The sequence below is a fragment of the Xenia sp. Carnegie-2017 genome, unplaced genomic scaffold (genome assembly GCF_021976095.1).
Source record: "Xenia sp. Carnegie-2017 unplaced genomic scaffold, XeniaSp_v1 HiC_scaffold_3, whole genome shotgun sequence".
Lineage (NCBI taxonomy): Eukaryota > Metazoa > Cnidaria > Anthozoa > Malacalcyonacea > Xeniidae > Xenia > Xenia sp. Carnegie-2017.
In genome coordinates, this window is record NW_025813493.1 from 6239342 (window position 1) to 6263528 (window position 24187).

General features: G+C 33.0%; 3 protein-coding genes and 2 long non-coding RNA genes across 6 annotated transcripts; 2 read left to right on the plus strand and 3 right to left on the minus strand.

The window, feature by feature from the left end:
• Nucleotides 1-619: 619 nt before the first annotated feature.
• Nucleotides 620-2965, plus strand: LOC124454736. The gene is made up of 2 exons (XR_006951587.1): nt 620-814; nt 2572-2965. It is a non-coding gene; the product is annotated as an uncharacterized LOC124454736 (long non-coding RNA).
• Nucleotides 2966-2986: 21 nt separating this feature from the next.
• On the plus strand, nt 2987-5306 carry LOC124454735. The gene is made up of 5 exons (XM_047005504.1): nt 2987-2999; nt 3586-3733; nt 3959-4027; nt 4404-4475; nt 4596-5306. The coding sequence occupies exons 4-5, from the start codon at nt 4421-4423 to the stop codon at nt 5138-5140; spliced, it is 600 nt and encodes a 199-aa protein (XP_046861460.1). The 5' UTR covers nt 2987-2999; nt 3586-3733; nt 3959-4027; nt 4404-4420; the 3' UTR covers nt 5141-5306.
• A 3759-nt stretch (nt 5307-9065) lies between these two features.
• LOC124454475 lies at nt 9066-13416 on the minus strand. 2 transcript variants are annotated; one of them, XM_047005282.1, is made up of 11 exons: nt 13385-13416; nt 13017-13192; nt 12773-12918; nt 12078-12186; nt 11873-11956; nt 11488-11668; nt 10810-10968; nt 10669-10738; nt 10396-10464; nt 10054-10241; nt 9066-9794 (listed from the first exon to the last, which is right to left on the minus strand). In XM_047005282.1, the coding sequence occupies exons 3-11, from the start codon at nt 12880-12882 to the stop codon at nt 9703-9705; spliced, it is 1062 nt and encodes a 353-aa protein (XP_046861238.1). In that variant the 5' UTR covers nt 12883-12918; nt 13017-13192; nt 13385-13416; the 3' UTR covers nt 9066-9702. The 2 variants fall into 2 exon arrangements, with proteins under 2 accessions (XP_046861238.1, XP_046861239.1); XM_047005283.1 differs by lacking the exon at nt 13385-13416 and having other exon boundaries at nt 10810-10854.
• A 16-nt stretch (nt 13417-13432) lies between these two features.
• LOC124454477 lies at nt 13433-14105 on the minus strand. The gene is made up of 3 exons (XR_006951464.1): nt 13960-14105; nt 13621-13670; nt 13433-13465 (listed from the first exon to the last, which is right to left on the minus strand). It is a non-coding gene; the product is annotated as an uncharacterized LOC124454477 (long non-coding RNA).
• A 254-nt stretch (nt 14106-14359) lies between these two features.
• Nucleotides 14360-15350, minus strand: LOC124454476. Its single transcript, XM_047005285.1, has 2 exons — nt 14857-15350; nt 14360-14698 (listed from the first exon to the last, which is right to left on the minus strand). Exons 1-2 carry the CDS (start codon nt 15316-15318, stop codon nt 14558-14560), a joined length of 603 nt encoding a protein of 200 aa, XP_046861241.1. The 5' UTR covers nt 15319-15350; the 3' UTR covers nt 14360-14557.
• Nucleotides 15351-24187: the final 8837 nt, after the last annotated feature.

Sequence of the window (24187 nt, forward strand, 5' to 3'; positions counted from 1 at the left end):
ATAGTCAAGACAGACAAAACTGAACAAATCCTACACACCATAAACAATACCACAAAGAACATTACCTTTACAAAGACAAAGAGCACGACAAACAACTTACCTTCCTCGACATCCCACTAACCAGAACAGATGACGGTACACTAAACACACAAGTATACCGCAAAACAACCCACACAGACCAAATACTCGATTTCAACAGCAATCATCCAACACAACACAAAAAAAGCTGCATTCGAACACTTTTCAACAGGATAAACACTCATTGTAATACGGAAGAAGCCAAAAAAACAGAACGCAACTACTTATACTCCACATTTATTAAAAACAATTACCCTAGAAACTTCATAAACAAAACAATACACAAAATACAAAACAAAACACAAACCGACAAAAGCAACAAAAAACCAGACGAAACAGTAAAAATCGTCACATTACCATACATAAACGGAACATCAGAAATGACTGCCAGACTTCTTCGACCATTTAATATCACCCGTTTCACCAATTCTAAAACGCTTAAAGCGTTAGTTCTAATTTTTAGAAATGCGTCAATAAAATGTATTCCGCGCATTCTGATGTATGGGATTCACGAATTTATAAAATACTTTATTTAGTCATCTTTATTTTCCTGTTCTGTGATCTGGCTATGGCGGAAAACGTTCGACGTTCAGCTTCTTATGATATTTTAAATGATGAACAAAAAAAGATCTTGAAGGATTATTATGATCGAGGAATGATTTCAACAGCAGCTAGTATGAGGGATGTCATCCAAGAAGCTGCGAACCAAGCTAATATCACGTTTGAAAGAGTCAAGGTAAACAGAATGCACGAGTTTATATTTTTTACCCGCGCTTTCTTTTTCATTAGCAACGAGTGATCTTCGCCAGTATTTTTTGATCTGATGGGTTTAGTTATTGTTGCTGTAACTGACATTAAATATAGTGTGCATTTTACATCTTCTAATTATACCCTTAACTTATATTATAGACAGTTTACAAGATGTCAGAGATATATAAACAGATATACTTAGGATTTTCCCTTTATTGGGGAGAGCATGGTTTATTTTTTGACTGTACCACAATACCAGTGTGTTTATATTTAGTATTGCTTGACAATTGAAAATTGCAACGTTTGCTGACGATGTTTGTAAAATATATTCTACTGTTAAAATTTTAACTTGGCCTATTAAGCGTATAATTATTATATTTTTATACTCACACTTGTTTTTACTATGTACTATAAAAAACAAGCTTGTTTTTATTTGTATTCAACCCTCTCGAGCTTTTTATCTTTCTCTGTTGTCAGATGTAATATGTATGTACCACTGGTTGCTATATCTTTTTGCATTAAATCGAACTGTAGTTTTCTTCAATAATGAATTTTATCCTTTATAAAAGTAATAAGATTATAGTATTTACATACATATACTCATTTCATAATATTCATATCATAGTATAGAGGTTCCACAGGTAGTACATCTTAAAAAGGGGTGGGAAAACTTGGTAATTTCTCTATTTTTGAGTATGCCTTCAAGACTGTTGATCACAAATTTTTCGTAGTATTCAGAGTTTGTTGAAACTTAAGGGCAGGCATTCTGTAACATTATCACAAATCTTATAATCAGAAAACCTATGGTTTTCCTTCGATTTTCCCTCGACAATGGTTTTCCAAAAATTAAATTATTAAATGCGCATTTTCTCTATAACACATTTTTAATGCCCACTGGTGTTTCCCTTTTCCATGAAAGACTTGCTTGGGATTCATGCTATAACAAACAGGGACCTTATCATTTTGCAAATAATAATCCTGAAATGTAGGTAAATTTGAGAATATTACCATTAATTAATTGTTTTTTAGAAATCCATAGTTTTCACAGCAAGTGAAATTTTGCATTGCATGAATAAATGACTGAGCAGACTATGCTGTATTCATTGCATGTTTTTGAAAGTTTGCAAATGATAGAATCGTTGCAGTTTATGGAGACTAAATAATGTTGAATCTACCTTAAATTGCAAATGCTAGAGATGTTTTTCTAATTTCTACTCTGTGCTAGTCACCCCATTATTATGTATATAATTGCTTTGAAGGTTTAATTGCATTGGGTGCATACCATTGAAGGTGATCAAGGCAAAACCTAAATTAATATACCTTAACAAATTTTCTTATTAATTAGGTTAATAGTCCCTAAAAATTTTTATCTTGTTCAGGAATAAGTCACATTTTTTACTTTTTTGGCTCTCCTAATTTACGAATAATTTGAGAAAGAAGTTTCATATAGATGGTGGTTCGTAGTTACATACTCAATGAATTCTGTTACTGGTGAAATAAGCTCATGCTTATTGCAAAATTTTCTAATGAAATTGTTTGATTGTTTGGTTTGCAAAGAAGCATTTATATTTTTTAACATAATAATTTTTTGTTGTTTAGACTAATTTAGCATAACCTATCCTTCAAATAACTTGAAGGCTTCATGTTAGTACTCTATTTGCTCATACACCATGTAGTAAATAACCTTGGTTAACCAGGTTAGCTACAAGAAAAAGAAAAAGTTTTTATTTTTATTTCTTCTAGAAATGGATTGGGAATGAAAAGCAGTCCAGAAAAAGAAAAGCCAGCTCTCATCAAGATGAGGAGTTAAGACTGTGCCCTTCAAAGCGTAGAACTACAGCATATAATCTTTTTTGCTCGCATATGCTGAACTCAGGTTCTGATCTATAAACTGTATGTTTTTTATGGCCTGTACAATATGTATCATCTTTATTCCACCAAAAGTGCTAAGACAAAACCTGTGCAGTCGTCATTTAAACCCAAAAGAGTACTGAGCTCAAATTCTGAGAGGTTGAAGTTAGCTGTAGACCACTGGAACTTGTTAGGGGCAGAGGAACGTGTGATTTGGGCAGAAAGAGCAAAGGCTGTTCAAAGCAATGACATTCATGACCTGACAGTTAAGCAGCGCACAAACCAAGTGAAAAAAGGGAAAAAAGCAGCTTTTGTCACAGGTACAGCTGTTATTACCCACTGTACAAATGTACAGTATTATGATATAAGAGAATGATTATTACTTTGATTGTTTGTGCGTAGATTTAGTTGGGCATCTCTATAAACATAACATGATGGTTTGTAAATTTCAATCCATTCTAAAGGAAAGACAATTTACCTAAGGAAAACTTCTACCACAAAAAAATTTGTAAAAGTTGTTATGAATTGTTAGAAGTAGCAAATAAATGCTGAAATTTAGCCAAGTCTACTGGGTTACAGATCCACAAAGTTAGCATTTTGTAATGTTTGCAATTTAACTGTGGAAAATATTAGCATTGATAGACCAGTGTCATGGATGTGAAGGGGGAGTATTTTGTAAGAAATTTCGCAATCCCTATAGCTTTAGATAGATTAGGGTGTGCGAGTGGCTCTAATTTCCCCACAAAATAATAGTATACGTATCATAAAATAAGGCCAAAGCAATTATGATAAGTGTTTAATCTAACACATTGTAGATGTGTGGATTTTTATGCTTTTTGTTTACTTAGAGAAAAAATTTGCTGAAAACTTATGCTGTGTAAATTCAATTAAATTTCTCTTTGCTAGCTTACTTACTTAGAAAGTCTTGGTTGTGAAGCAGTTGTTTTATTCTTGGAGCCTGGTGATTCTTGTCTTCAACAGTTTGGAACAGAAAAAGGAATCAACTTTTTGAATAAAAATGAAAAAATTGGTGTCAATTTCGTTGAGTATTTGGGTAAGTGCTGTACCTACACAGTTATTTTCAGAAACTTGTGGGTCTTGGAATACCAGTGCATTACAGAATGTTTATTCAGTTGTGCCCTTCGGATTTCTTTTGAAAGTAAATTGCTTTCAAAAGTAATCACTTGGGCTCACCTGGATATATGAATAATCCTCTCCTCCCTTTCCATGCATTTTACACGGGCGTTATTTCTTTATCAATGTTTTTTTTATTAAATAGATTCTCCAAAACAGGTTGTCAGAAAGTACCGGGTGTGTGATGTGATAAAACTATTCAACCAGAAATACAGTAAGTACAAATTGCATTTGAAATGATTTTCCATTTTCTGAGCTTGTGTCATGGTTGATATTTTTTAGTCCATTTTATACACAATTCCTTTTTTGACAATCAAGTTATTTTAAGTCAGCATGAATGTTTTGCACCATTGTGAAACATTTCCAAACTTATCAAATCAAATCATGGGAAAGAATGCTGTTTTGTAAAAAATGAACAATGTGCATTACAGTTTACATATTTAGGAAATATCATTTATTGTGTCTGTCCTCATAGTTTTGTACGTGTTAAAATCTCTCCCCCCATAAATATGCGCGGGACTTTTTGTTATTGTCATTGATTGTTGCTAGCTACATTTATGTATTACCCATCATTGTAATTTTCTTCGAAGGTGAAGCTTGTGGGAAAATGTGCCGAGTACCTTATTTAAAAGGAGGATTTACTGTTACTGGTTTGCCAGAAGGTATTACATTTAAAATACCCAGTGAGTATGTTATTAAACAGATTTCCAACATTGTGAAAAATGCGCAGAATATTCATTTCAAAATAATCGAATCACCGCAAGTAGAAAAAGTTTTGACAGAGAATCGTAAATATTCTGATCAAGAGAGAGAATGTTACCGATCTGTGCTGAAGAAAGGTGTTTTTGAAGAAGCCAAATTATCAATGTGCTTGATACGTAACAAGCTGATTGAAGAATGCGATTTGGTGGTAACTGATGTAGATTTGACAAAGTCAGAGCTCGATTTGTTGACTGGGAAACTTAAAAATTTTTTCAAACCTGATGCCTTTGCGACTCTTATTGCCAACTGTAAAAGCAGTCGAACACATGAAGGATACATTCTTCCGGTTTATACTGACTCTGATGAACCGTATTGGCTCTTCTATTATCCTGGTGCAGCTGAAGGCATTGAATCATTGTCTACTGAAGATAAGATTTGGGGATATTGGTTAGACAAGACGAGCTCAGAGCTAACTTATAAACTCATTAAAACCCAGAAAACAAATAAACCTAATCTGTTACCAGGACAAAGAATTAGGAACTTTAAGGTTAAAAACCAAAATTTTTACATCCCAAATAAGCATGCCTTTCGGTTTTCACACGTCTGTTTTGGAATGCCTTGCTAAACAGGATTTCCTGTAGTGTGTTAAACTTTTTTTGTATAGCATGTTCATGTTGTTACCAATAATTGTATGCACCTAAAGTATTCGTATTCTTATATTATGCACAAGTGTAATTTGAATGTTAAGAAATAACTATCGGGGGAAACGAGTAAAAAAATTTCCAAATGTTCTTGTTTACGTTTTGTTGTTTTTCTCACGCTATTTCAACACCACGTCTATTGTCTCCACTATATATCGCCTTTGCTCATTGCATTTATGCCAACTTGTGATTTTGCATGACATTCATATACCAGACCAAAATACTTAAGAAATTTCCTGGAATACTCAAAGTTTTGAGGCTCACAAAAGTCTCAAAAATCTCTAATTTTGAATCAATGAATTAAGCCCATTTTCGTTCTTTGCCAATTTTATTTGTGGATTGTTTAATAAAGCTTCGTAGCTACCCCAATGATAAGTAAAGTCATGTGGCATTTGTCAGAAAATGGGTAAAGCACATTGCAGGTTAAAGGAATAACTAAAAAATATAGACATTGTCAATTGTTAGCCCATTACCCTTTATACTTGAGTATACCATTTAAAAAAAGTTTTAGAGATTTGGTAACAGTTTTACAAAGTTATTCTAATGGAAAAGCAATTGTTTTAAATAAAATATGCAGTTTTAATCGCTTTAGTAATCTATGTTTTTTTTCAAAATCTGTTTACTCTCCATACAACGATGAAATGTGCTGTAATGATGAGTTGCAAATGAATTTGCAAACATGTGAAAGATTGGTAAATGTGTTGAATAAGATTGCAAATAAAGATTAAAGGAAATTTTATATGAAGTTTTGTTTTCATTTAATGAGAAACGTGTTATCTTTGAACGTGATTCAGATAATAAATTAAGTTTGAAAACACAAAAATCTTACCATGTTGTGGATGAAAATGTAACTGTTTATGTTGATGATGATGATGATGAGATGATTGTTTCAAACCCACTGATCTAAATGATATTGCAATGATTGATTGGATGGATGAATTTTACAAAATATATTTCAGAAAAGATGACGACTTAAAAACTATATCAAAAAAATTTCGACAATTTGTTGGATTTTGTCGTGATTTATTAAAAGTGAAGAAGAAAAGAAAAAATCAAAGGAAAGGAAGCTAAAGAAGAAAAAGTAAAAAAGAAATGCCAAAAACTGTACCAAGTAAAAAAAGACAAAAAGATATTGAAAATAGTAATGACATTTAAGCTATTAATGTATTGAAAGAGTTTTCTAATAAATTGGATATTCCAATACATGATTGCATTGGTTATCATAGTGAATTTATGAATGAAATTTTAGATGAAAAATTGGAAAGAAATATGTTTTTGTAGAATTTTATAAAAAATATGGCAATGATAAAATTGAAAGAACATATAATGATTTATTTTTTTTCAAAGCTTGATTTTCATCATCCTCCAACGTTTCTGAATGATGATGATGAGGAGAACGAAGAAGAAAACTAATAATTTAATTAACAATGACTTTATAAAAAGAGCTGCAAGATTATTAAAAGGTGAACATTTAAAAGATAATGAACAAAATATACATAATTTGTATCAAAAAAATATAAATTTTGAAATATAAATGTATGAAGAAAATTTATTTATGGAATATTGATTTAGCTGAAATGAAAAATTTGGCAAGATATAACGATAATTTGTGTTATTTGTTATGTGTAGTTGATGTTTATTCAAGATATGGTTTTGTTCAGTTATTGCAAAATAAATCTAGTAAAAATGTTATGGAAAAATTTGAAGATATTGTATTGAAAGAAAATGAATTTCCTAAAGAAATAGTATCACACGAGGGAACTGAATTTCAAGGGTTTCGAAAAGAATTGTCAAAAAAATATAATTTTCCAAATTATAATATTTATAATCGTGAAATTAAAGCTACTCATGCTGACAGATTTATACAAACAATTAAACAGATGACTGGAAAACTATTGACTTTTGCAAACAAGAAAAGGAAAAAATTTACTTATGAAAATACTTACATTTAATTGTGGAAAGATATAACGAAAATCCTTATCGTGGATTACTTTCTGACAATCTTTCACCATATGATGTTTATTTAGGCGGAAAAAATTACATCAAAAGATTATCTAATATTATGAACAAAAAAGAGATAAAATTTAAGTATATTAAAGAAAAATGATAAAGTGCAAATTTCAAGAATTAAAAATAATATTTTGAAAAGGAAAGTTTAAGACAGTGGGTTAATGAGACTTTTTATATAAATAAAGCTTTTTTGACGGATCTTGTTACTTATAAGCTTTGTGATAACAACGGTGAAGAAATTCAAGGGAAATTTTATTGTGAAGATTTAAAAAACGTTTCAAAATGAAAAATATTACATTAATTTGTAAAGTTAATAATAAAAATTGTTAAAAAAACTATATTAATCATTTTGCTACAACATTACCTGGTCAAACTGATGCATTAAATAATAAAAAATACATAATGTAGATGAATTCTGGTGTGATAATTATATCGCTTTTGAATGATTATAATATTTTTTAAGAATAGAAATAGTAAAAAAAATATAATTTTAACAAATGGATATATTTGTTACTATGTTCAAGGGAAAGAATCTTATTCTAATCAGGGTAAAAATATGATTTTAAAAATTATATATGGATAAAACCTATAATAAGCAAAATAAAATATACTGATTATGCTTCAGGAAATGATACAATTGAATTTAAATTAATTTTTTCAAAAAATTAAGTTTTATGTTGGGGTTAGACAAAGAAGTAATAAAATATACATTTGACTCTGGATTTGATTGAAAGAAACGCGAATTTGTGAAAAAAATAAAATTATTTCATTGTCCATATCTTCCTGAGACAGTAGGAATCAATAAAATGTTTATATATCGTGACAAAATGGATAGAGAAATTGTTGGTAATTCAAAAAGGGAATTGTTATGTATTGTTCCTTTACATTATGCAAATGAAAGTGGAGACAATTTATTTGTGTACAATACTCCAATTATAAAAAAACAATTAATTTCTTCAATTATTAAAAATTTAACTATAAAAGTATTGCATCATCAAGGCAATTATACCATTTGATTCTATAAATATAACGTTGGAATGTCAAATTGATTTAAAAAATGGAAATTAAATTACGACCTATTAAATTACTGCAACATACTGATACTTTCAGCACTTCCATATAATTTACTCATTTTACAAGTGCAAATGTACAAAAATCCCAGAACTTGGTGAAGTAACTAATGTGCAAAATTGTTTACCAAACAGTATAAGAAATTCCAATAGGAAATAATATTTCATCGTTATTATTACATAAAAAAACTTTTTTTAATTTAAATGGTGGATTATCTAAACTAGATGCTAGTGCTAAATTTAATTTACAATCAATACATATAAAGAAATATAAAAAAGGTCCTTTGATTCTATTTTCAAAATATATAATATTTGAATTGGAGTATGATGATTCAGATAATAACTAATTACTAACAAAGAACTAGATATACTTCTGGACTTAAAATTTGAAGAAACTAATGAATTTCAATGAAAAAAATATATTATTTATAAAAATAATTTGTATAAATACTATGAAGATGTATTAGAGGGTAATAGAATGAAATATTGTAATCCATATTATAATTATATAAAATATAAATTTAATTCTATCACTGAAAAAGGAATTTTTTAACTGATACTGCACTTAATTCTTTATTATAAAACAATTATCAAAATATGTTGTAAAGAGAAATATAAACTTCCTATATATATACATATACATAAAGTGTATAACAATGTGACCTCCAGCTATCACCCTAGTAAAATGGTGAATGCTGCACTTGGGACACAGGATGTATGGTTACACATTGTATGGATTGTTTTGTACAGTCCCCAGAGCTCAAACCTATAAAGTTGAGCTTTGCATATAGCGAAAGCGTTTATTAACTTATAATTATATATATATACACGTGTGTATATGGAATTATTCTAACTCGGTGTCTGATTCAAAATCTGAAAATTGAAGCAGTGATTCGCAGTCAGTCTCGTTATCAACTGAACTGGTTTCAATCTCTAATGTATCCTCAATTATGTTTGTTGGACGCAAAATAGATAATGCATACTCTGCTTCTATCTTGAAGAATGGTAATTTACCCTTACTAGCTTCTGTTAAATAGTCCTTTAACATATGTTTCAGTGAATACAGTGCATTATTTATGTTAATTAGATCTTTCTTAAAATTGCTACAGTTCCTCTCAAGATTTTGCTCTGAACTTCCCCATTAACATTGATATAGGACTCCAGTTCTTGTTTCTTATCCAAGTAATAGTGTACTAGTCTTTCTGTTTCCATTTCTAACATTTCTTGTTCCTCTTTGCATCTTTTAAGAAAGTTATGCAACTCAATAGCAGAACGTTTAGCAGTGAACAGTACTGTATCTTAATTTGTTTGAAAGTTAAAATCACAATAAAGTTGCGACCTTGGATCTTTTGCTTCGTCGAATTCAATTTTTCTAGGTAGTCCTTCAATCCAATCTTCCAAAGACTTTAGTGATGCATTATACTTGGCTGTTGTAGTTTTAATGGATTTTTTCTCTGCGTTATTTGTTTGGAAAGTTTAACGGCTATCGCTTGGCCATCTGAAACGCAAGATAACGCTCGGTTCAATAAATACAAGTTAAAGTCATATAGCATTCATAATTTTACTAAAGCAGTATACCACCAATACAGTTTCTGTAAAAACTACTATTCTTTGGGTTTTTTTCATAATTCCATTTCGAAGTATTAAAAGTATTAAATGACACTCACTTAAAAGGACTGGGCAAGTACGCACGCACTAAAGTGAAAGACGTTTGAAATGCTTAGCAGTATATTTAAATGTTACATTAGGAAGAATACCTGCATATTTATTCTTTAAGGATACAAGGAACATCCTTTCAATTGCTAAAGAAAATGCTGACTCAATAACAGACTCATTCCGTTTCAGCTCCAGCGACAAAGCTGCCGTATTAAATTCTCTCTCCCAAGGTTTCCACCTCTTCGTCACTTTCTTTCTTCTCTCAATGTTTTCAACCTGTTTCGTTACTCTAAAAAAATACATCAAAACAAATTTAAACGATAATATTACAACGAAACGACTATTGGTTTAAGGAGATTGAAATTCTTCTCAACACTTATTCACGAGGTTTTATCAGCGACAAAAAAAATGCACAATTCATATAGTCAAAAGGCTTGCCTTACTTCTTAGTCTTTTTTACAATATCCGCAAAGTGACCATGATCAACTTCCTGAATACAAGCAATCTGCACTCTATAACGAAAAAATGTCATCTGATAGTAATTATTAATTAATTCAGTATTACATACACAAAGCCATACACTACAAAATAAACAGTGACGACATTACGCATTTATCTCAGCAACCTATTGAGCAAAACTACAGAATTGCATTTGTAAAAATATTTATTCATGCACTTGATAAACTTTATATATCAAAATTGTATACCTACAGTACCTTAGCTGGTAAAGTTGCAATAAACTTTCCACATATTTTTGTTGCCATGTTAACGGAAGTGCCCGTTTTGCTACAAGAAATAATCCAGTCATCTAATAAAAATTATGAGCCAACAAGTTGATGGAAAGGCACATTACATACAATTCTTCTCATTTATTAGTTTTTCTTCTTCCTTCATCCATGTCTCTAATAAATCAGAGTCATACAGAACATCTAGCTTCGAAAATAAGTCTTGTATTTGTGATTGCGTGTTAGTAATAAGTTCAGGACATCTTTTAAGTTTAGCAGCTAATGAAGATCCTAAAAAAATCAACAACTTCCAGCACTAAATAAATAATATACAAAAAACAGAAGAGGGGGGGGAGGGGTTACTAGTTTACAAAACGTTGACTGATCAAACAGTTGTGTGTACATTACTAAAGTGATTATATCAGGGTCTGGGAGAGGATTTCTTTAAATAGTTAAATCAATTTTAAGAGCCCTTGCAAAAGATCAAAACACACGTGCATTGAAGATATAGCATTTTCTATACCGGTTTCAAGTAAACAAAAAACGTTTACACAGTACAAGTTTTGGGACGCTATTTCCTTCTAAAAGTCTATAATATTGTATGGTGTTGATACTTTTTGAAGCGATCGTGTTGTCCTATATATGTCAATTCCAGCTTTCAATCACCTACTTGTTGGCCAAAAAACCCCATCAAGATAAAATTTTTGTCTATCAAATACACGTATTGCAAATGTTCTCAAAATCAACTTGACTATTAAAAGAAGTTATTTCCCTGAGCCTAACACGTGTACTTTCAGTAAACACACCAACCAAAGTGTTCAAGTCGACGAGAAGAATAGTGCAGTAAAGCATCTGTCAGAATATCAAGACGGCGACCAGAGCTCATCTCCTTGGTCATGCCGGAAAATCCCCGAAGAAATGACCATAGTCTTTCCACTCCTTCCCCATCAGTTAATCCATATCCTTTTTTTCTTCTTGGGTTAAATTGTATCTACACGACAACAAATAATTTGCTATTAGCTGCTTATAACTATTTCTATTGAGACCGAACATTATTTTTCGTACCCAATAAATATTGTTCACGTGGATGCAATGATAGCAAAACATTTTGAGTACGTACAGAACAGTCTCTTTTAAATCTATCATAAGATGTATTGTTATCATCAGAGAAATAAAATTAATAAAATGTACAAACCTGACACGAGGACTTATGACCATAGCAGTGGAAGACAGGAATAGCATAATCGGCTCTCTTCACAAAATCATGCTTTCCATTTTTCTGGAAAAGAACAGAAGATGTCAATACAATTTTACTTGGTTTTATTACGGTTTAATGAACTCTACTGCACAAAGTCATTATAAGCAAACAAAATAAACTATTAATGCTTTAAAAAACCAACCATTAGGTGTGCCTTCAAAGTACATGCAATGTCATACATGATTTTTATTGTTGTGTTTTCGTTGGAGTTAGAGAGCTGGTGTTTGACACTAAAAACTGAATAACCAATCCTAAAAAAAGAAGCAAATACTGCAGCTAGGACATTACATGATTTTGGTAAAACCTCTTAATATTGCAGACACAGCAACATTCAACAGAAGTTTCACGAAGGTCATTAGCGTGTTCAATTGAAATTTGAAATATAGTTTCAAAAGGCGAAGTGCAATGGGCTAGTAGCCCAGGGCTAACTGCTACAATCGAATTAACATAACATGTTTGTATCATTTTGGGGAATGACTAAAGCTATACAACAGAAAGAGCCTGCCACTTGGAAAGATTTTAAATGGTACACAAAAGATCACTTCATTGCATGATGAAAGTATGTCATGACTGTTACCAGACTTTCTACTTTTTATTAACAGACAACTCTAATGGGGTTAGACAACCTTGCCTGCTATAACTCATTGCAATATTTGAAACCAAGATGGGGTGGGGAGGATGGGGTGGGGCTAGTATGTTCACATGAAAGCAGGTTTATAATAAATGATGCTTAGATAGCCAGACTATAAACTGTAGGTCATTGTGGTACGGTCATGGTAAGTGGATAATGATTGCCTTAAACATTAAAGAAAATATGTTAATGACTTCAAAAAATACCTTTCTCCATGTTTGATATTCATAAATCCTTTAGGGTAATCATGCCGGCAGACACAACCAAAAACACCTTTCTCATCAAATAATTTGTTTCTAACTTTTGATCGAATCATGTCATTTACTTCACCTGCCTTAAACTCATGACAATCCTTAACAATAAAAGGCTTCGTAATATTCAAAAGTACATAAAACAGCAAACTCGAGGGAAGACAATTTCTGAAATTCAACCACATTTCCCAATACTTACAGTTTTAGCGTGTTAGCACTTGAAGTGTAGTTATCAACAAATGAATCAACTTCTTCTTGATTGTGGAACAAAATGGAATTATGCCTTGACAAGAACTGAGCCTTCCCTGAAGTCTTTTTTCTCACAAGACCAAAACAAGCATCCATTGATTCAATCAGAGTACCAGCTTCATCAGGCTATCAATGGATGAAATGAATAACAATGATGCTTTTAGAATGAAGACATTAACAACTTCCCTACAACTGTTTTAAATATTGTGTTTAATGGCTAAATGTGTACAACTCCAGAACAAATGTCTATTAAATTTTTAGAATAAGAAAGCTAGCTATGAACGAATTGCAAGAGATGCACAATTATAAATTTCGTACTTTGGGACAAAGAGGGCACAAATATCTCCGGGACATGTTGCTTTACAAGCGTAACCATTTCTCAACAAATGCCGATGATACCTGCAAAATAAAGAAACCACTAAAAATTCAATCATACACTATTACCAGAGCAATCATGAGACTTCAAGATCACATCCCTCAGTCTTTCTACAGTACTTTTTGCATCTAAGTTTACACAATAATTATAGTTTATGAAACTAATTTATATTACAAACCGAAACTCATCAAATGAGTTGCTGTTCAGTGTTGAATACATGTTCTTAATCTATAATGAAATAAAACAATTACAACAATATACACATGCACAACAAGAGCAGGAGCAGGGTGAAATATTTAATCTTTTGTAATGTGCCTTTCTATGAAAGATTAAGGTTACAGTTCAAGAAAACCAAGTTTTTCTATGTTTTAGGCAGGTAACTAGTAATTGTTACAAACTATTAACAAGCTGTTGCACTGCTCTGGGGTATCTATATCATGGGCAGCTGTGCAAACAGGATTTTTTTGGGGGGGAGGAAGAGATAGGGAAACACTCCTAAAATGTCCCTTAAACTTACAATGCACTGTTTGATATCACACACCTTTTCAAGTTCTATAAATAAAGACCGATGTGGGAGAAATATTGGGAGGGGGGCAGTACCCCCTTGTTGGCAACACAGAATGAAGGTACACATGTATTTCTTTTTACACAGTTGAAATGAATACTTACCCACAATGGTAAAGAGGCGCACTTTGTCCATATTTTTAGAGCATTGCAGAATTTTCGAAGTGAAACATGACATTAAAGAAGTAAGGTTTCAGCCAACTCCATCATCTTAAAATGAAAAGCTAAAGAGGGACGAGTAGCACTGCCAGGACAAAGTTTCAATCTTATTAACGTTATTGAATCTTTTTCACACTCACAAAACAGAATTTGTTTCTGATTTTGCCGGCCTATTTGAAAAAATACACTGCAAGTTCTGGTTATCATCATCATAATGAAACATACAAAGATCACAAAGAAAGAGGGTAGGTGGTAATTAAACATGAACTTTGCAATAAAATTTAGAATTTACCATGAAGCTAGTATTTAAAGAAGAAATATTGATTTAAAAAAATGAGCATGCAAAGACCTTATGTATCAACAAAATGCTAAGGTTGATAAATTATCAATCATTAAGTGAGTATATCTAAGCTAGTAAACAAACCATATTGGTCAATGCAAATGACATTTCTTGCTTGAGCACTATGGCAAGATTTCTGATGCCTTGCTGCAAGAATACCATGATTGGGAAAGTAAGGTAATGTATACCCATCCTAAAGACATAATGCAAGCTATGTTTCAATAGCAGTTCATACAAATGTATGATACAATGACCATGATGACATGAATTGAAATCAACGTTTGATCACCAAACTTATACACCACAAAACGTCATCATAACTGAATTTATCTTTATTCTTTCCATCCATACCTTAAACCGTTCAAGCACATGGAAGTAGTTGCTTGTTTCGTGAGTGCTGTCAGCACAACCTTTGCAAAAATATTTTTCGTGTGCGCATTCGTTACAACGAAATTCTACCCCAATCACACCACATTCAGAGCATTTTTCTTCGTTAAGAAAAACTTCTTCTTCAATTTTTCCGTTTAACAAAGACTCTCGTATGGTTTGCCAGCCTTGAAATTCCTTTTCCCGTCTGTTCTGATAGTTTGTTGCATAAGCATGCTCTTCATCACAGTAACCTTGGCCTTCATCAAACTCATACAAATTATGTCGTTCTATCGCACTAGAAGGGACATTTGTCGACTTTAATTCATTTGAAATACGATTTAAAGCTTTCAGAGCAATATTCTTCGTGATTTTTTTGCCACTCGTAGAGATAGATCGAACGCGAAGTTTGCAAGATTTGAATCGCTTTGAGGGGCGACTAGCCATTTTGAACCAAATGTACGGAGCTGCACGGAGCTACACATTATCTAAAAAAACTGGAACCTAGTGTAACATATCTTGTAGAATGCGCGAAATACATTTTATTGACGCTCGTAACGCATTTCTAAAAATTAGAACTGACGCTTTAAGCGTTTTAGAATTGGTGAAACGGGTGGCTACGCCACTGATCAGAAAGATGTTTTGATATACATCAGTTAATTGAAAACTATATCATCAAAATATACAAGATGTACATCATAGAAATATGCAAAACTTCTGTTTTTCATTAGTGAAGCAATGTTTTTAACCAGTTCCTTTGTGAACATCTACACTATAGATGAATATATTGAAGATATGAATACGTTTGTTAATACTTTGTTGTAGATTGAGAATTCGTCATCGAAAAAGGCCTCGCGGAACAGAAATTGTCCTTGTCAACTTCAACTTTTAAATGGCGATACAACATGCTATCTCATTTCTCAGTCACTACAAATGCACAGAAAATACAACATTAGGGTAAAACTCTCCACCGGTTTTCCTGTACATTTCATTAAAACTTTGCCCAAATCAGAAGTTTTTAAAATATAAGAAAGCAAAAAAATGTGAATTTGTAATACAAAAGGATGGTAAAGTAGGACCGACATCCCCCATTAAGTCAACAGCAAACGATCGAACTTCCCGCTTTAATTTTCACGAGAGATGCGTTATCCAGTCTAATGTACATAACACAGTAAAGTAAATTTACAAACGTACATAACACAGGTTGCAATTCACAACAGACGCAGATGTCTCGCTGTGGGCGAGGTTTATTTTAATAAACCCTTTGGCAGTGTAGTAGTTCAACAATCACTGAAAAAGTTCACAAAATAAAAGGTTAAGCAAACATTTCCGACTGAATTAATTTCGGTTAACTAAACTTACCTTTCCTTTATAAACAATGCATGCACCATTATTTGAATAACACGACACCTCTACAAAATCTTTTAGCGGACAATTATCTTTACACCAGTAATTTATTTCATATACTTGCTTCTTGTATTCTATGTCATCTGTATTTAATATTTCACTGTTGAAAAACGTTTTTGGCAAACTGTGCATGCCAACTTTCAAACAATGCATTTCAGGAGAATGCCATTTTCCCAATGGAAAAGAAAGATAGTGTTCAAGTGATTGGTCAAGATCACACGCATAGAAAACTACATAGAAAACTACTTTTTCTAGACCATGGCAAAAGACTTTCAAGCTTGATTAAATCCAAGCCTTCCTGATCTTGAATAGAAACTTTAGCTTTAACTACATTGATAGTACTTTCAAGAAAATTTTCCACCGTGAACCGACTCCAAATTTTAATCCAACGATCCTATGCATTAACTTGATCATCTACAGTATTTGCTTTTGATAACCAAGTGTAAAGCTGGTCACTGACAACACTTGTTGTTACGTCGTAGTATTTTCCTGATTAAAAAAAGGTACATTATTGTTACTAACAGTTTATAATGTTGATTTTATTCTTAAGACATAGAATCTCATCCAATGAAATGTGGTTGTTTTCCCTTGCATGCCTCGTCAATAGTTTTTTACATTGCGGAATCATAAAAACAGACAAAAACATCTCATTGTACAATTACCAATATTGAAAATGTCTTTTCTTAATGATTCATTTATTCCATCCATCCAGTTTGGCCAAAATTTGTCAAAATGTTTCTCAGCCCAAACTGAAAACATGAGGCACAAAGCAGCATAAATAATTACTCTAGCAAATTAATCATTACATACGATAGAGTAGTACTAACAATATCCATGTGCAAATAGCGTCATCATGAACTGTAGTGGAATGCATTTTAAATGTAAACCGGTATTAGATATAATGCAGGCCTAAGTTCGTTGTTGAGAAAATAAATGTAAATTTAAAGAATTGAAAATGGTTTGAGTTTTCTTTCCATCGATGTTTGCCTTTCATCTTACAAACTTACTATTTGTATAAAAGAACAACTCTTGAATATGCTATATAGAGGCGTAACTAGAACGTTAATTGGGTGTGTACATTCATAAATTCCATTGTGCCCTGCTGATTTCTTTGAAATTCAAATCACATTCATGAGAAATCAGTAGTGCAATGCGGAATATATGAATATGCCCCCCTCCCCAATTAAAGTTCTAGTTAAGCCTCTGATGTTTTATGTTGAGCAAGCATCGTTTTGACTAGCTAGCGGAAATAGAAAAACATTTTTAATGACATGCAATTGCATCTTCTCTATACATGCATCTAAAGTCGTCTTGTTAAATTTACATTACACGATCTCTGCTTTTACACACTTTTTGTTCACTATTTTTATGCACTTTACCTTCAGATTTTTCGCGAAGACCATAAAAGCTAGTAATGACATTTTCATCGTAGTTTGGAAAACATTTGATAGGTAGATTAAAGTTCTTGATGTAACCGTCCGTTAAATACTGTTGTTTTTCATATTGATCGTCCACACCTTCAGGCAATCGCATTGCTCCAGCTTAAAAAATAAGAAATAATTTTTTAGTTGAAAATTGTAAGATTCTTTTTCATTTCTGCATGTACATGATTAAAGAATTATATTTCTAGATGGTCGCCAATATCATATAATACCAAAAAATGCATGTATTCTAGTGATTTTCATCAAATTTTGCATTTTCTAGAAGAAAAGAGTGTTGTAATCTCTCAATCTTTTATTAATGTTTCTCTTTAAAAATGACTTTTTCTAGATTACTTGATTATTAAGAAACTGTTTCATTAAAGTGTATAACCTGTAGATTTAAAAATTCGTAGAATATATATTTAGTTCTGTGTCTTCCAACACGACAATGACGTCAAACACACACACATAAGTAGAGTTTTTTGAAAACACCCTAAAGATAAAAAGGTTTGTGTGATTCAATGGCCAACACAATCATTAGATTTGGCACTAAAGTATATAGGCACAACTCAGGGGAGTTGGAAGCGGAGAAGCAATGAAGTCTAAAAGACCCTCCTAACTTTTCTTGAAAGGACAGCACCCCTTACTCATAACATTAAAACAGTAAAATTCCTATGAAAGATGCTGGTCTCTTTTGAATATAAAACATACGTATGTTTATTACGGCCTGGTAGGCTTCAAAAAAATCGCGCAGAAAGTTTTTGTAATTTCCCTTAATAGCATATTTTGTTGTTAACATCACCTGCTGAGACAGAAAATGATGAGAAAACAGCTATTTTAATTTTCCTATATGACACTGATGGCATATCATTTACTTTATTATATTATGTTTTACATTTGCATGCATGTCTAAAAACTTTCTAAAAATGAGAAAAACCTTGTAGGGTGCTTAAAAATGTTAAATTCTTTGATTTTTTAATTGATCTAGCGAACATGCAAAAATGCTACTTTTAATTTTTAGGAGGCCTCCTCCTCCTTTCATTTAACTAAGGAGTTTGACAAGCAAGTGAAAACTATCAAATGATAATGAAATTTTTCGAATGCTTGGAAACAGATGGGATGAATAACATAAAAAGATAGTAGAAAAGATACCTAGATGTTGAATCTTTCACAGAAACATAAGCTCACCACATCATTACTTCAACTATTCGTTGAAATTTTTTGTTGTTTTAATTGCTTGATTCAATTTATAGTTGACAAACGATTTTTGTATCATTTATTCTTCAAAGTAAACTTTTTTTATTTCTATAGAAGAGTTTTCGATTGGGATGGGGGGGGGGGTATCATTTGTTATTCACTTATTGCATGTTAAAGGTAGAATGATTGAAAGCATTGAAAGTATTCGCTGTATTGGAATTTTTACCGTCGAAAGCAAGAAGTTAATCAGTTAATATCATTGTAATGATTACCATGTTTATACAAAATAAGTTGCTGTTTTTCGTCATATTTGTCAGCCAGTAACAGTCGTCGTTTATTGAATGTGGTTTCTGGTGAACACAAGCGTGGCGGGTATATTTCCTAGTTCTGCTGTTGTCTGCTGTTCTAGCTATACCTAAGTGGGGGGCAGCAATTTTACAGTTCTGTGAAAAAACTGTGGCAAAGCTTTTGAATTTATTGTTAAGAGTATTTAGGTAAAGAATGAAAACATCCATTGATTGATTTGGATATATTTATTATAGTTAACAACAACAGCGTGTGCGCCAAAAAGCAGTACGAACAGAACAGAATATATCATCATCACATGACATAGTTGATCATTATAGCATGACTTATATGAAGTTCTTCAACACTCCCACTTAATGATCATACTATAAAAAGTGTTTTTTTTTTTTTTTAACTAATCCAATTAATGTCTCTAACTTGGGAATTACTTAATTTTCTTGACTCCCAACATATCTCGAAAGTTCTCAAAAGTTTTTCGTGGTAGAGCTTTTGTCATAATATCTGCTAACATATTATCTGTCGAACAGTATACCACAGACAAGCTATGTCCACATGTTTGGTTCGATTATGGAATTTAGGATTTTTTGTAAGTTCTATTGCTCCCTGATAGTCTTCGAAAACTATAGATGGTTCATCTTGCTGTGTTCCAATGTTTGAAAGCAATCTTCTCAACCAAACAATTTCTTGGCTTGCTAAACTTAAGGCTATGTACTCGGCTTCAGTGGTTGATATGGATACTGAGGTCTGTCTCTTACTTCTCCAACTGACAGCATTATTTTGGATTTGAAACACATATCCGGAAGTTGATCGTCTGGTCTCAATATCACCTCCCCAGTCTGCATCAGAATATCCGGATAACACAGGATCTGAACTAGTAGCCGTGAATAACAAACCATAATCCAACGTTCACTTTAAATACCGGAGGATTCTCTTTACACCTTGCCAATGTACTACGCTCGGTCGAGACATAAACTTCGACAAAATTCCGACTGCCGATGAAATATCGGGACGAGTAGCAGTAGTTGCATAGGTCAGACAACCAATTGCCATTTGATATCTTTGAGTCTCCACTGGTGTCTCATCTTTTGACAATGACTCAAATTTCATTCCAGTCTCCATCGGTGTTGTGACAGGTTTGCATTGGTCCATCCCAAATCTCTTAAGTATCCCTTCCAGATATTTTGGCTGACTAATGGATAGTGTTCTTGTCTTGCGGTTTCGTTCAATCATCATTCCAAGAACATATTTCACTTCTCCTAAGTCGTCCACTTTAAATCTTTCAGCAATCATATCTTTTTCCTTTTTTAGCATCTCTGAATTATTTGAAAACCATAGCATGTCGTCAACATAAATAGCCATTATCACGAAGTTAATCTTTTCCTTTTTTTGTTTTACTGACTTAACATAGACGCATGGATCTGCAGTTGATTTCTTGCATCCGTTTGATGTAAGATAGGTGTCAATAGAGGTATTCCAGCACCTAGCTGCCTGCTTGAGGCCATAAATACTTTTCCTAAGCTTACATACGAACTCAGGTCTATCTTTGTCAACGTAACCATTAGGTTGTTTCATGTATATTTCATCTTGCAATTCTCCTTGCAAGAACGCTGTATGGACATCCATTTGATGAATCTCCCAATTATAGATATTAGCGACAGCCAACAGTGATCTTATAGTTGTGTTACGAACTACAGGTGAGAATACTTCTTGGTAGTCTATCCCTTCGGATTGAGAATATCCCTGAGCAACCAAACGAGCTTTAAATCTGTTGACAGTTCCATCAGAATTGTGCTTCACCTTGAACACCCAACGACTTCCCACAATATTCTTGTTGTTTGGTGGAGGAACGAGTTCCCATGTTCCATTATTGATTATGGAGTCATAGTCAGAATCAGTTGCCTTTTTCCACTGATTTGCATGTTCTCCTGTCCACGCTTCTTTTATGTTTAAAGGCTCATCAACATCTTCCGTGAGGTTATCAGCAATATAACACTCGTCGTCAAATCGTCGTGGAGGTCTGCGTATCCTTTTTGCATTAAAGTTTTCAGTCTCTCGCAAGAAACGTTCTTCATAACTTTCTCCCACTTGTTGACCTGGCACCGCATTTTCATTGACATTCATGTCATCAACAATTTGGTCACCTTCATCATTTTTAGGTTGTTTTTCTTGAACTTCGATTGATTTATCTTCTTCGGGATAGTAGAAAGATTTGGGTTGTGCAGAAGAATCCTTACTAAATTCGTAAAATTTCTTTTCAGCGAACATAACATCTCTTCCACAAATAAATCTTTTTGATAATGGATCATAGAGTTTATAACCTTTGGTTCCAGCAGAATAACCAACAAAAATAACTCGTCGGCTCTTTTCTTCAAATTTTCTACGATTCTCGGTCGGAATATGGAGAAATGCTAAGCAGCCAAATACTTTCAAGTGCGACACATTAGGCTTCTGATTAAAAAGGACTTCAAAAGGCGTGATTCCTTTGAGTGAGCTATTGGGACTTCGGTTTCGAAGATAGGCGGCAGTGCTGACAGATTCAGCCCAAAATTCTCTTGGTAGACTTGCATGATGCATCATACACGTGGCAGATTCCACAAGTGTCCTATTCATCCTTTCTGAGACACCGTTTTGTGCAGGACTATAAGGAGCTGTCAACTGATGACTAATTCCTTTTTGTTTCAAATATGATTCGAATTCCTTTGAACAATATTCACCGCCATTGTCGGTACGAAGCACTTTAACTGGTTTGCCAGTGAGGTTGGTGACATGATTAACGAACTCTTGGCATTTTTCTAAAACTTCACTTTTTCTCTTGATAAAATAGACGTACGTGTAACGAGAAAAGTCATCAATGAAAGTTACAAAATACCGTGAGTCACCAAATGAGTTAACCAATATTGGTCCACAGACATCACTATGTACCAATTCCATGAGATTAGTTGCACGCTTTCCACCTCCTTTAGGATATTCAGTTCTATGTTGCTTTCCCATAATGCAACTTTCACAAATTGAACGTTCCTTACTTTTGTCTTCATTACTTATTCCATAAACCATTTCCCTTTCATCAATTCTTTTATATTGTCAATACCTAAATGACCATATCGATAATGCCATAGTTCAAGGATAGAATGTTTTTGTGAAATGTATACATGATGATCTTCTTCTTTGTTTGTAGCAAATAAAGTTTACTTAGAAGATTTCCAACAGCTAGCAACTTCCCATTTCTAGTAATTTCACATCTCTTGCCTTTGAATTCCACTGTTGCACCTAATTTGATCATTGCTCGAACAGAGAGTAAGTTTTTATCAAGATCAGGTAGATATAGAACATCATGTAGAGCTATTGCTTGATTACGATTTCCCAGATCACACACAATATGATAAGTACCTTGACCAAATGCCAATATTGACCGATTATCTCCTAGATGAACAATACTTGGTTTGTCAAATGCTATGTATTCTGTTAAGCGATCCTTCTCACTGGTCATGTGTTGTGTTGCTCCCGAGTCAATAATCCATACTGATTTATTCAGCAGATCAGTAGCTACCAATGCTTTCTCTTCATTAGTCAAAGCATCTTCTTTCTGTGCATACCAAGCTGAATTCTTCTTTTCCTTTTGATGGAAGGTGTTCCCACCACTTTTCATATTCCGCTTTGGACAATCACGGGCGAAGTGCCCAACTTCTTTGCAATTATGACATTTTCCACGAAATACCATACCATTTTTCTCATTATTGTTGCTTTTGCCTTTCATATATTTTCCCCGTACTGTATATGCATTCTCTTTAGCTTTTGCACACTCCTTTCAACATCGTTCAATAACATATTTTTCACCTTATCATATGATAGATTCTCATCACCCACTGCATCTAGTGCCGTAATCAGGGGTTTAAACTCTTCCGGCAAGCTGGCAAGCAATGTCATGGCCAGTTCCTTATCATCCATCGACACATTCATTTCTTTCAGTTGATCGTGCAAAGATTTTAACTGACTTACATGTTCCATCATATCATTACCTGGATGAAAACGAAGCGAGTAGTATTGTTGTCTTAAGCGTACTTTTTGCAGCAATGATTCACGAGCAAACTGCCTTTTCAGGGCATCCCAAGCTTCCTTGGCTGTGTTTGTATCTCTAACATGAATCTGGTATTCGGGTTCTATGGCTAAACATATATATATCCAGGCTTTCTTCCCACTTCTGCATCAGCATCTTCCGTTGGAGTATCAGCCGTTCCTTCTGTATGCTCAAACAAATCATGACTCTCCAAATATAAGCGCATGTTGAAGGACCAAGAGCGGTAATTCGACCCATTCAGTTTCGCGAATTTCAACGTGTTTACATCAGCCATGTTTAACACAAAAATTTCATTAAATATATTTCATACACATTCATTCGGTTTACCTAATCGTACTTAGGCGTTCTGGGCCCATAACCTGTTAAGAATATTTAGGTAAAGAATGAAAACATCCATTGATTGATTTGGTATATTTATTATAGTTAACAACAACAGCGTGTGCGCAAAAAAGCAGTACGAACAGAGCAGAATATATCATCATCACATGACATAGTTGATCATTATAGCATGACTTATATGAAGTTCTTCAATTTTAACAGACAACTTTACTGAGCTTGTTTATCCATACCTTCTGCACACAAACCAGACGCAAGACCACTTTCTTTACCATACGTAAAGATTCTTCCTCCATAACGGTCAGTTTGCTCTAGAATTTTCACAGAAAGACCAGCTTTTTTTAATTCATACGCTGCACTTAGACCTGCCATTCCTGCACCAACTATAATGACGTCACTGATCTTTTCATCTTCAATACCATTGATTATCGATCTTGGATGTTTTGATTCCACCGGTTTGTATCCGTAACGATTGTAAGCTTTTCGCAAACCTTCATCTTGGATACATTTCAGAAACATTTTGATGCAATCACTGTGCTGAATTGTAATTTGTTTATTTTTCGGAATTTTCGTA

What these genes read in the sequence shown, in the direction of transcription:
- LOC124454735 (XM_047005504.1), top strand. Translation starts at nt 4,421, where the DNA reads ATGTGCCGAGTACCTTATTTAAAAGGAGGATTTACTGTTACTGGTTTG. An exon ending in TGTTACTGGTTTGCCAGAAG is followed by an intron (nt 4,476 to 4,595) that starts GTATTACATTTA and finishes AAGTTTTGACAG; the next exon opens with AGAATCGTAAATATTCTGAT.
- LOC124454475 (XM_047005282.1), bottom strand. Translation starts at nt 12,882, where the DNA reads ATGATTCGATCAAAAGTTAGAAACAAATTATTTGATGAGAAAGGTGTT. An exon ending in TCGTCGACTTGAACACTTTG is followed by an intron (nt 10,969 to 11,487) that starts GTTGGTGTGTTT and finishes TGATTTTTTTAG; the next exon opens with GATCTTCATTAGCTGCTAAA. An exon ending in CTTAAAGAATAAATATGCAG is followed by an intron (nt 9,795 to 10,053) that starts GTATTCTTCCTA and finishes CTTGCGTTTCAG; the next exon opens with ATGGCCAAGCGATAGCCGTT.
- LOC124454476 (XM_047005285.1), bottom strand. Translation starts at nt 15,318, where the DNA reads ATGGCTAGTCGCCCCTCAAAGCGATTCAAATCTTGCAAACTTCGCGTT. An exon ending in ATGTGCTTGAACGGTTTAAG is followed by an intron (nt 14,699 to 14,856) that starts GTATGGATGGAA and finishes TTATGTCTTTAG; the next exon opens with GATGGGTATACATTACCTTA.